The sequence below is a fragment of the Notamacropus eugenii genome, chromosome 7 (assembly GCF_028372415.1).
Source record: "Notamacropus eugenii isolate mMacEug1 chromosome 7, mMacEug1.pri_v2, whole genome shotgun sequence".
In the NCBI taxonomy this organism is placed as follows: domain Eukaryota; kingdom Metazoa; phylum Chordata; class Mammalia; order Diprotodontia; family Macropodidae; genus Notamacropus; species Notamacropus eugenii.
Window position 1 is genome coordinate 29767338 of NC_092878.1, and position 12209 is coordinate 29779546.

The window sequence follows — 12209 nt, forward strand, 5'->3', positions numbered from 1 at the left end:
ATCAGGCATTGTGCTAAGGGCTTTATAAATACCATCTCATTTCATCCTCCTAACAACCCTTGGAGATAGGTGCTACGATGAGCCTCATTTTGCAGATGAGGAAACTGAGGCAGACAGGGGCTAAATAAATGATTGCTCAGTGTCATACCTCTAATAAGTATCTGTGGTAAGAACTGAACTTAGGTCTTCCTGATTCCAAGTACAGTGTTCTGCCTACTGAGCTACCTAGCTGCCTTTATAATTTATTTATCTACCCACCCCCAACCCCACATATGTAAGTGTGTATACATATATTTATGTGTGTATATATATACATGTGTGAATCTATATCTATATTTATTCACATGTATGAATTAAACAAGATGGCAGCCAAAGTTCCTTCCAATTTTGAAATTCTGTGACCCTGGACCAACATAGAGACCTTTAGATTCCAGTATTATTTAGATATGTATTAGATTAGATGGTCTCTGAAATCCATCTCAATTCTGAAATACTGAGATATAAACCACCGTCACATACCACAAAGAGGATATAGTGAAAGAGAATCCCAGGATCAAAACCAGAAATTTCCGTTACACTGTGCCTCCCATCCTCAACCTTCCCCCTGCAGAAAGTCCATTTACTTCCACATACTTTTGTACAGTCATCTCTTCCATATTGTAATTTTCCTCATCATAGTTCCAAAATATTTAGAGTCAGCCTAAGAAATTAAATGGGAATTTTTGGAGAATTTTGCAAAAGTCTCAGATGACACATGAAGACCAGCAGACAAAACAGATTATGACCAAATATTTAACCCAAATTTTACAATAAGATACTGTAAATATCCCATAAAAGAAAGGGGAAAAAATTCAGATTTCTCTGGTATGAAGGGAGGGTCAACAAATTTTACATAGGTTTTCTAGATCACAGTGTGCCACATACCTCCATTTGTGATGTGGAAGGGATAACTGTATATCACCTTATGTGAATGGGTTTGATCCAAGACATGCTAGCTCCCTTCTCGTTACCCGTCTCATTTCAATATACTAGTGAAATTGACAGAGCCGCCAGCTGACACTCATTTAAGCTATTTCCCTAAGTCATCTCTAGTACATAGCACCAAGTATTGCTTCTGCTCCTTTCCATTTCCATGTGAAGCAGAGACTCATTCTCTGCCATCTTAACACAAGTGCTTTAAGCAACTTTGTGTTTGGGCTGTACCTTCTTCATACTTGTAGTTCTCAGTAACATCCTCCCTCTCATCGCTCTGGATGCTCTTGGTACTGAGTGAGTTGCCAACCAAATCGGTTTCTCGGTGAAGTTTCTGTACCTTCCCACCATAGACAAGCCAGGACATGCAGTCAGCATTCACCATAGAGAAGGCAAAGGCTGTGTCGTAGTTCAACTCCACCTCCCCTTCCTTGATGGCTGTGACTGAGGCAGGACCACAGCAGTAGACACCTAGAGAACGGTAGGAAGGAAACTCATAAGGAACCATTTCTGGTGAGTGGAAGGAACAAGACTGAGTGTATACCCAATGATTACAATAATATCAATGGGGCAGCTAGGTGGTGCAGTGGATAGAGTACCAGTGCAGGAGTCAGGAGTACCTGAGTTCAAATCTCACCTCAGACACTTGACACTCACTAGCTGTATGACCTTGGGCAAGTCACTTAACCCCAATTGCCTCATCCTGGGTCATCTCCAGTCATCCTGATGAATATCTGGTCACTGGATTCAGATGGCTCTGGAGGAGAAGTGAGGCTGGTAACCTGCACAGCCTTCCCTCACTCAAAACAAAGTCAAGTGCTAGTCATGTCATTATTTCTCTGATGGCATGGTTTTCTTTGGTAATGAAGGATGAACATACACACACAATAATATCAACAAATGTAATACTATTGCAACAAATGTAATGATTAACATTGATGTCAAATGACTGAAGCTAAAACATGCTAGATGCCAGAAGTGGCTATAGGATAGAGTGCTAGGCCTAGAGCCAGGAAGATTCGTCTTCCTGAGTTCAAATCTGGTCTTAATACTTACTAGCTGTATGACCCTGGACAAGTCACTTAGCCCTGTTTGCCTCAGTTTTCCTATCTGTAAAATGGGCTAGAGAAAGAAATGGCAAACCATTCTAGTGTCTTTGTGGAAAAAACCCTAACTGGGGTCATGAAGAACTGGACACAACTGAAATGACTGAATAACAGCAATAAAAAATTACTACTTTCCTCATGGTAGTGAGGCGGTAGACTACAGGTAGGGAATACTAAATACGTCATCAGTCAGAGTTGCTGGACTGGCTGATTTTACTTAACTTATTTTTTTTCCTATTATAAGGGAAGGAGATATGGTGAGACTATTGGGGAGTAAATGTATTGTACAAATCAAAATTCATTAAAACTTTTTTTAAAAAAGAAAATAAAAAGGCTGGGTAGAGAACAGAGACAGTGTTTATCTGGCTGCTTGTCATTATCTTTCCCCTGAAAAACATTACCATTGCTTGTCTCTTGGGGAGTGGCATCTAGCAACTGCCAACCTCCATATTTTGAGGGAAGATCTTTCCTCGCCATCCAGCATTCATTCCACACATGGAAATTCCTAAAAGAGAAGCCAGGAAAATCATTGTTAGATTGAGATAAAAAGAGGTTAAGCTCCCTGCAGGTCCCCCAAGCCCTCTGAGGCGATGGGGGGCACTAGACTTGGAATCAAAGGAGCTGGCTTCAGTTCCTACCCCAGAGACATGTTAGCTGTGTGACCCTGGGCAAGTCACTTAACCTCTCTGTGCCTCAGTTTTCTCATCTGTAAAATGAGGATAATCATAACACCTACCTCCCAGGATGGTTGTGAGGATAAAAATGAGATACTTGAAAAGTGCTTCACAAACCTTAAATTGCAATAAAAATCCTAGCTATTATTGCTGTTATTATTCTATGAACTCCTCATGTTGGTTTTAGTCATGGTTCCTTAGTGAAAACCATTGCTCACCAACCTGAAAGAAGTCTTCCCTTGGAAATTCACAAGGGGGTTTTCTAGGGGCTTTAGTCTTTCGAAAGAGGGCTCCTTGTTTCCCAGGTTCAAAAGTTTCTCTTAGATTCCTTCCTAGTATTATTGACTGGAAGTAGGACTTCAGACCCTGCAGAGGCTGGGGCCACAGTCGTGGTCAGAATGTTTTAATGGAGGCTTTTGGGAGATTGCAAAATCTAACCCTGAGGCAAAGAGCTTTGAATGAATGAGGCATCTAAGTGTCAGATTGCTTCGACAAATACCAGGGATAGGATCTAAGACTATGAGGGACAGCCCTGATAAAACCTGAAGGAAGGCCTTCCATAGAGTTTAAGTGACATTCTCACCATACACTGTCCTTCTTCTCATTTTCCAGTATCCTTCCGGTGTGGTCATAATAGGCATCAATAATCAGATTTCCATCCGTGTCATGCCCTGAATCAAAGTTGGTAATTACTCGAGTGGGGATCCCCAAGCACCTCATCACTATAGAAGGGATAGTAAAAGTCAACAAATAAATTAAATAAACATTTATTAAGTGACTACTGTAAATAGAAGATAATGTTAGAGTTTGGGGAGTGATAAGGTACAGTCTGACCTCATGGAGCTCACAATCACCAGGGGGTCAAGATACTAACACAGATAATTATAGTATATAATATTACAGAAAAAAGCATTTGAGAGCTACAAAACAAGTTGTTTTATAAAGTATGAGAAGTCATTACCAGCAGGGAAAATCAGAGAAGGTTTTATCCTAGTAAAGGCAGCTAGGTGGTATAGTAGATTTCAACTGGTGTTGAAGTCAAAGTTGGGAGAGCTGGCTCAGATTTGAAAGAATTCCCTTAGACCTTCTCTTTAGCCAGTGGGAGCTTTATTGATGCAAAAGCACACAGACCTGAGATTTAGCAAGAAGCTAAACAAAGGCCCTGATATGGGAGAAAAAACCCAGACTTGTATAGACAGAAAGCTATACAACCTATAGGATGATGGTGCAATTTTTAGGGTTTCTAATGGGGGTTGGAGATTTAAGGACAGGATGAGGAAGATGGATGTGACACATGATAAGGGAGACAGGGAAATTGTGTGACCCAGAATAGGGGTGGGGGGACAAAGAATTGTATGGTACAGGATAAGGAGGAAGCTTTATGGCATTTCAAGATAAGGGGAAAAGACTTTAGGGAGTCTTCGGGTTAGAAAATAAACCAGAGAAAGAGTAACTCAACCCTTAGGACACATTTGTATCGGCATCACTGAGTTTGATAGAAAGACCTGAGTTTAAATCCAGCCTCAAATACTTACTAACTGTGTGACCCTGAACGAGTCACTTAACCTCTGTTTGCCTCAGTTTTCTCAACTGTAAAATTAGGATAACAGCACTTGCCTCCCAAGGTTGTGAGGATCAAAGGAGATCAATTTGTAAAGTGCTTAATACAGTGCCAGGTAAATAGTAGGTGCTATAGAAATGCTTTTCCCTTCTCAAAACTCTGAAATTATGCGAAGCAGCTCAGGACAAGCGCCCTAAAAGAGTCTTACTTTGAGTTGTATTATTACATCGTTTCTCCAGGACACGTCTGTCAAATTGCTTAGCACATTGCCTGGCGCATAGTTGATGATATATGTATATATATGTATGTCATATATATAGCATATATATGTATATATAGCATAAGCATATGTAAGCATATATAATATATATGCTTATTCCCTCCCCCTCAACGGTAAGCTGTTATGCAAACATTGAGGCTTCTGCTAGAAGAGACAAAACTATTGGTCTCTTAAAAGAGAGGGGAATTGGGCATAGTCTGACATGTATTCTAGATTTTGGGAAAACAGATTTCAAGGGGTACTGAGAAAGGATCTATAGGATCTAATAGACTAAAATCTTTTAGAGGAAGTTAGCTCACAGAAATGAGAAACTTTCAGGAATGAATTTTTGAAGACACAAAGAACAGTTTTGATTAGGAGGAAGAAAAGAAGTTATCTGAAGAGACTGATTTGGCTGTTCAAAGACCTCTCTAATTTAGATTTCAACCAGATTTCAACCTACAGTTTGTATTCTGAATATAGAAGCATGACATGACTGAAAGAAGAATGTTCAGAATGCTAAAGTTCAGAATGAGTGGAAGAAAGCTTACAATCACTTTTTTGTTTGCTTTTTAATGTAGAGGGAATTCTTTCCCTCCTTCCTTCTTTCCCTCCTTCCTTCTTTCCCTCCTTCCTTCCTTCCTCCCTCTTTCCCTTCTTTCCTTCTTTCTTTCCTTCCTCCTTTCCTTCTTCTCTCCCTTTTTTCCTCCCTCCCTTGCACCATCTGTTCCTTCCTTCCTTCCTTCCCCCTTCTTTCCTTCCTTCCTTCCCCCAAAAGCAAGTAGTTATCAGGCTACCTTGTAAGTGTGTCGGCCCCTTTAAGTGGCTCCAGCTTCCAACCTACTTAAGATAAGAATACCCAGTCTCACCAAGCCAAACCAAAATCTCAGTATAGTCCATCTCTGTCATTTTACAAATAAGGAAACTGAATCCCAGAGAGATGAAAGACTTTGATCAAAGTCACACAGGACAGAGACAGCATTTGAAACCAAATCTTCTCACTCCATGGTTAGATATTTCCCCCTCTGCACCACCTTAATGAAGACCACACTGGCACTGTTGGCTGTTGTTTTTGGCTAGACTCATGAAATACTTAAAGGTAGAATTCCTTTGCTTTTATCCACAATTTTTCCTGGGTGACTTGCACTGGAAAACTTTCAAAATAAATATTCTGTGGCAAACAGAGAGGAGGAATAAAGAATATGAAGGAAAACATGGGAAAGACTGAGGCCCAATAGGGCTCAGATTTTGTGATGACAGCTCTTGGAATATGTTCTTTAATGTCTTGCTTGTGTGAGCTTTCTCCTGCTGGCTCACCTGTAGGCCCTTTCACCTACTCTCTTTGCTTACCCTCCTATTTTTCCTTTTCCAGACTGGACCTGGAGACAGGAAGGCCTAAGTTCAAATCTAGCTTCAAGATACTTAGTAGCAGTATGACCTTAGGCAAGTCACTTAACCTTAATTTTCTCATCTGTAAAACAGAGCTAATGATAGCCCCTACCTCCCAGGGTTGTTGTAAACATCAAATGAGATAATAATTATGAAGCACTTAGCACAATACCTGGCACATTGTAGGCACTATATAAATATTTTTGTTTTTTGGTTGTTTTGGATTCCTTGTGACCCCATTTGAGGTCTTCTAGGCAAAGATACTGAAGCGATTTGCCTTTCCTTTTCCAGCTTATTTTACAGATCAGGAAACTGAGGCAAACAGGGTTAAGTGACTTGGCCAAGGTCCCACAGCTACTAAGTGTCTGAAGTGGGATTTGAACGCACGTCCTTTTGACTCCAAGTCCAGTGCAAAGTCTATGATCATTTAGGCCGGGGGCCACTGTTGCTTTAAAGAAATATTTTTAGCTAATGCTAAATCATATATCATATTTCTTCTTATACTGTATTATAAAAGTTGCCATTAAGCTAGCTCCTGGTGGGGGAGGCAGGGCAGGACCCAGACAGCCGGAGGTAGTAGTCAAATGATCGGTTTTTAGTAGTCAAATCGTCTGCCCTCGAACCTAACTCAGAGCCAGAGGAAATACGGGAATAAAGAGAAATAATGAGTGTGGCAGGTCGGGGCAGAACAACAAGGTGGGTGGGGAAGAGTCATCACAGCCTAGGTGCGTGTAGGCTGAAGTAGGAGATATGGGGCAGAGCCAAAGGAGAGGATGCTGGAGGGCTGGAAATGAAGCCAGTCGAGATACTTGAGCCACCGAGCCCCGACATCCTTGCGGGGAAACAGGAGGGAGGCTTCCCAATGTCGAGTCGGGGAACGTTTGGTAAGGGTTAAAGCAGAGGGATGCATGAGACACTCATCACCTAAAAAATGCACCCGATCTGGAAAAGTCGGTCAGTCAACAACACTGATCTCAGACATGATATACCCAGACTTCTGATCTTGCTTCAGGCATATTTCTGGGGAAAGCGAAAGGACGACCTCCCGAGAGTTCTTCATTCTAATTTATGAATGGCTGCTTGAAGCACCAATGGTGGTACTGACACCTATTTAATGTTCTTAGTGTGTATCATCTTAATAGACCATAGGTCAGGGAGGTTTTGTATTGTCGGGCCAAATAGGTGTCATGAGAAGATGACTGAATTTGGACTCAGTGGTTATAATAAACTAGTGTTGATGTGACATTTTAAGGTTTACAAGGTGGTTTATAAATATGACTTCATTTTATCCTCACAACAACCCTAAGAGGTAGGTGATGTAATTATCCCCTTTTTACAGATGAGGAAACTGAGATAGAGCCTTAATGACATGCCCAAGGCCACACACCTGTTAAGTGTCTGAGGCAGGATTTGAACTCAGGTCTTCCTCACTCCATCCACTGTACCACCTGTCTCTCACATAGCCTCTCTGAACCTGTTTTCATCTGTTTAGTGGAGAGAATAAGTTATACTATGTCATAAGGTTTTTGGGGAAGAAAGTTATATAAATATCAGTTATTGTTATTTTTGTGGATGCTGTCCATGTAATTTTTTTCTGATCTTACCCTTAATATAGAGTTCAAGTTGGAAGAGATAATAAAGCTTAACTAATGAAGTTTCCAGATAAGGAAACTGAGACACAGAAAAGGAAAGTGACTTTACACAGGTAGTAAGTAGTAGAGTAGAATTCGAACCCCGGTTCTGTGACTCCAAATATTGTGCTTTTATTGCTATATGTCTTTCACTGTGTCATTTCCCTGATCAAGAGTCTGCTATGGCTCCCGAATGACTCAGATCTAAACACGTCAGGAAGCCTAAATAAACTACACCTCAGATAGGGAGAGATGGACAACCAATGCCATTTAAAACTTTCAAGGCAGCTAGGTGGCATAGTGGATAGAGTATTAAACCTGCTGTGTGAGAGAGAGCTAAGTTCAAATCCAGTCCCAGACGTGCACTAGCTGTGTGATCCTGGGCAAGTCACTTAAATGCTGTTCAACTCAGTATAACTGTAAAACTCAGTTTACTCATCTGTAAAATGGGGATAATAGTAGCACTTGCTTCATGATGTCATGAGGATCAATGAGAAAAGTACATGTATGGTACTTTGTAAGCCTTAAAGGACTCTATAAATGCTATTATTATTTAATTAATTTTATAATTAATTCAATTATTAATAAATAATATTATTTATCTAATTTAATTAACATTATTTTTAGAAGATGCTAAGGTATCCTTAGGTGTCAAGTTTTTTTTTTATTTAACTTTTAACATTTATTTTCACAAAATTTTGGGTTACAAATTTTCTCCCCTTTTATCCCCTCCCCCCCCAAACACCAAGCATTCTAATTGCCCCTGTGACCAATCTGCTCTCTCCTCTATCCTCCCTCCCTGCCCTTGTCTCCGTCTTCTCTTTTGTCCTGTAGGGCCAGATAGCTTTCTTGACCCCTTAACCTGTATTTCTTGTTACCCAGTGGTAAGAACATTACATTTGGTCCTAACACTTTGAATTCCAACTTCTTTAGCTCCCTCCCTCTCCACCCCTTCCCCTTGGAAGACAGGCAATTCAATATAGGCCATATCTGTTTAGTTTTGCAAATGATTTCCATACTAGTTGTGTTGTATAGGACTAACTATATTTCCCTCCATCCTATCCTGTCCCCCATTACTTCTATTTTCTTATGGTCCTTTCCCTCCCCATGAGTGTCGACCTCATATTGCATTCTCCTCCCCCTGCCCTCCCCTCCATCCTCCCCCCCACCCTGCTTGTGCCCCTGTCCCCCACTCTCCTGTATTATGAGATAGGTTTTCCTATCAAAATGAGTGTGCATTATATTCTTTCCTTTAGTGGAATGTGATGAGAGTAGACCTCATGTTTTTCTCTTGCCTCCCCTCTTTATCCCACCACTAATAAGTCTTTTGCTTGCCTTTTTTATGAGAGATAATTTGCCCCATATAACTTCTCCCTTTCTCCTCCCAATATTTCTCTCTCACTGCTTGATTTCATTTTTTTTTTTAAGATATGATCCCATCCTCTTCAATTCACTCTGTGCACTCTGTCTCTATGTATGTGTGCGTATGTGCATGTGTGTGTGTGTGTACTTCCACCCAGTACCCAGATACTGAAATGTTTCAAGAGTTACAAATATTGTCTTTCCATGTAGGAATGTAAACAGTTCAACTTTAGTAAGTCCCTTATGACTTCTCTTTGCTGTTCACCTTTTCATGGTTCTCTTCATTCTTGTGTTAGAAAGTCAAATTTTCTTTCCAGCTCTGGTCTTTTCATCAGTAAAATTTGAAAATCCTCTATTTCATTGAAAGACCATTTTTTCTCCTGAAGTATTATACTCAGTTTTGCTGGGTAGGTGATTCTTGGTTTTAGTCCTAGTTCCTTTGACTTCTGGAATATCCTATTCCATTCCCTTCGATCCCTTAATGTAGAGGGTGCTAAATCTTGTGTTATCCTGATTGTATTTCCACAATACTTGAATTGTTTCTTTCTAGCTGCTTGCAATATTTTCTCTTTCACCTGGGAATTCTGGAATTTGGCCACAATGCTCCTAGGAGTTTCTCTTTTTGGATCTCTTTCATGCGGTGTTCTGCGGATTCCTTGAATATTTATTTTGCCCTCTGGTTCTAGAATCTCAGGGCAGTTTTCCTTGATAATTTCATGGAAGATGATGTCTAGGCTCTTCTTTTGATCATGGTTTTCAGGTAGTCCCAGAATTTTTACATTGTCTCTCCTGATTCTATTTTCCAGGTCAGTTGTTTTTCCTATAAGATATTTCACATTATCTTCCATTTTTCGAATCTGCACGCTATGTTCTGAGATATCTGTCTTTCTCATAAAGTCCTTAGCGTCCATCTGTACCATTCCAGTTTTGAAAGATCTATTTTCTTCAGTGAGCTTTTGAATCTCCTTTTCCATTTGGTTAATTCTGCTTTTGAAAGCATTCTGCTCCTCATTGGCCCCTTGCACCTCCCTTGCCAACTGAGTTAGGCTAGTTCTCAAGGTGCCAATTTCTTAAAGATTTTTTTGGTTCTCCTTTAGCAGGGAGCTGATCTGCTTTTCATGCTTCTCCCTCATCCCTCTCATTTCTCTTCCCAAGCTTTCCTCCACCTCTCTAACTTGATTTTCAAAATTCCTCTTGAGCTCTTCCATGGCCCGAGCCCATTGGGTGGGCTGGGACACAGAATCCTTGATTTCTGTGTCTTTGCCTGATGGCAAGCATTCTTCCTCCCCATCAGAAAGGAAGGGAGGAAGTGTCTTTTCTCCGAGAAAGTACCCTTCAATAGTTTTATTTCTTTTCCGTTTTCTGGGCATTCTCCCCAGCCAGTGACTTGACCTCTGAATATTCTCCTCACACCCACCTCACCTCCTGGTCCTCCCAGCCAGCGTTTGGGGACTGAGATTCAAATGCTGCTTCCCACCTTAGGGTTTTTGGCGGGGGCAGGGCTGCTATTCAGTGTGAGAATTAAGTTCAGGTGGTCAGGGGCAGGGCTGCCTCTCTGGCTCAGTTCCCTCAGGGGGTTTATGCACAGACCTTCCACAATGGATCCAGGCTCCCGCCTGTTTGGGGAGCCCCTGTCTGTAGCCGCCTCTCAGCTTCTATCTCCTGGGGGGGCCCGAGCCATGGGGGAACCCCACTTCCCTCTCGACCTGCCAAAGAGACTCTCTCACCTACCCCCTTCAGTCACCTGTTGGTGGGGGGGCTTGTGCTGCCACTGGAGATCCCATCTCTGGAGCCTTTTCAGATCTGTACCTCTCGGAGCCGGGGCCGGCACAGGTCTGGGCTGGGCTCCGCGTCTGCAGCGCGACGGACCTTTTGCGAGAGGTTTGCAGGTCCCTCTGTGGGTGGGGGGACCCGCGTGGCCGCTGGAGATCCCGACCCTGTAGCCCGTTCGGATCTTTTCCTCATGGTGTCGCGGCCGCTGCAGGGCAGCCCTCTGCTCTCCGACCCGGCGCCCAGTCCACGGCGCGAAGGACCCCCCGCGAGAGGTTTGCAGGTCTCTCTGGAACAGAAATCTCCCTCGCTCCAATATTCCGTGGTCTCTGGGTGCAGAATTCGCCCTGGGTTGGTCCCCTCTAGCCGTTCTGTGGTTTGTGGGTTCAGAGCTATGTGTATGTGTGTCTTTCTACTTCGCCATCTTGGCTCCGCCCCCAGGTGTCAAGTTTTTTTAAAGCTTTCTCTAGCATGGTATAGTGGAAGGACATTTCGACTTTGATTCAGAAGACTTAGAATCTAAGCCAGGCTTTGCATGTTACTAGCTGCATGACCTTGGGGAAGTCAAATGAAGGGGCTGATGAATAGCCCATGAGGTCCCTTATAGCTCTAAAACCTAAGATTCTATGAGGACTCTGAATCTCATTTTCCTTATCAGTAAAATAGGAATATTGTTATTTCTGCTACTTATCTCTAGAGGGTTGTTTTGAGGATCAAACAAAATAATATTTGTAAAATTCTTGATTAAACCTATGAGGGTTTACAAATGTAAGTTATCATAATTTTCCATCTTTTATAGGCAATAATTAACTTATATGATTTCTTCAATAGAGTTCTATATTTATAGAAAAATAAAACAAGCTTTATGTCATGGTATGGTGGAAAAAATGCTGCCTTTTGAAGCCTGGTTCTGGAACTACTTTTGGGACCTTGGGTAATTCACATGACCTCCCTGAGCCTCAGTTTCATTATCTGTAAAGTGGGGTGATGTTGATACTTGCAATAGAGGGCTGTGTGAAGAAGGAACTTTGTGAACCTCAAAGTACCATATAAATATGGCTGGTGATAGTGTAACTGCTACACCTGTGCATCATAAGTTAAGTGCATCATAATCCACCTGATAAGTTTAGGTATAGACCCTGGAGAGGAATAATCAATATGTAGATTGATTTAGAAAATCCAGTTCTATTGAAGAGAGGGTAAATATGATGGCTCTCTGGGAGGAGGTAGAGGAGATATATTGAGAAATACAGGTGATATAAAAATGAAAGATAGAAATACTTTTTAAAAAAAGAGATTCATGTGCTGTAAGAAATGATGACTATAATGAATACAGAGAATCATGGGAAAACTTATATGAACTGATGCAAAGCAGAGCCAAGAAAACAATATACACAATGAACACAAAAGGGTGAAGGAAAAGAACGACCATCACAAAAGAAGGGAAAGGGGATGTTTTTAGAAAATCATGAAGAATAAGCTTGA

General features: G+C 41.5%; 1 protein-coding gene across 1 annotated transcript in view; it reads right to left on the minus strand.

Moving 5' to 3' along the window:
• Positions 1 to 12209, minus strand: part of TGM5 (transglutaminase 5) — a 58725-nt gene that overhangs the window by 12060 nt on the left and 34456 nt on the right. Inside the window, exons 7-9 of the mRNA XM_072622530.1 lie at positions 3336 to 3474; positions 2480 to 2583; positions 1204 to 1443 (exon numbers count right to left, since the gene is read on the minus strand). Of these exons, the coding sequence (XP_072478631.1) occupies positions 1204 to 1443; positions 2480 to 2583; positions 3336 to 3474 (483 nt within the window). The remainder of the gene's footprint in view (positions 1 to 1203; positions 1444 to 2479; positions 2584 to 3335; positions 3475 to 12209) is intronic.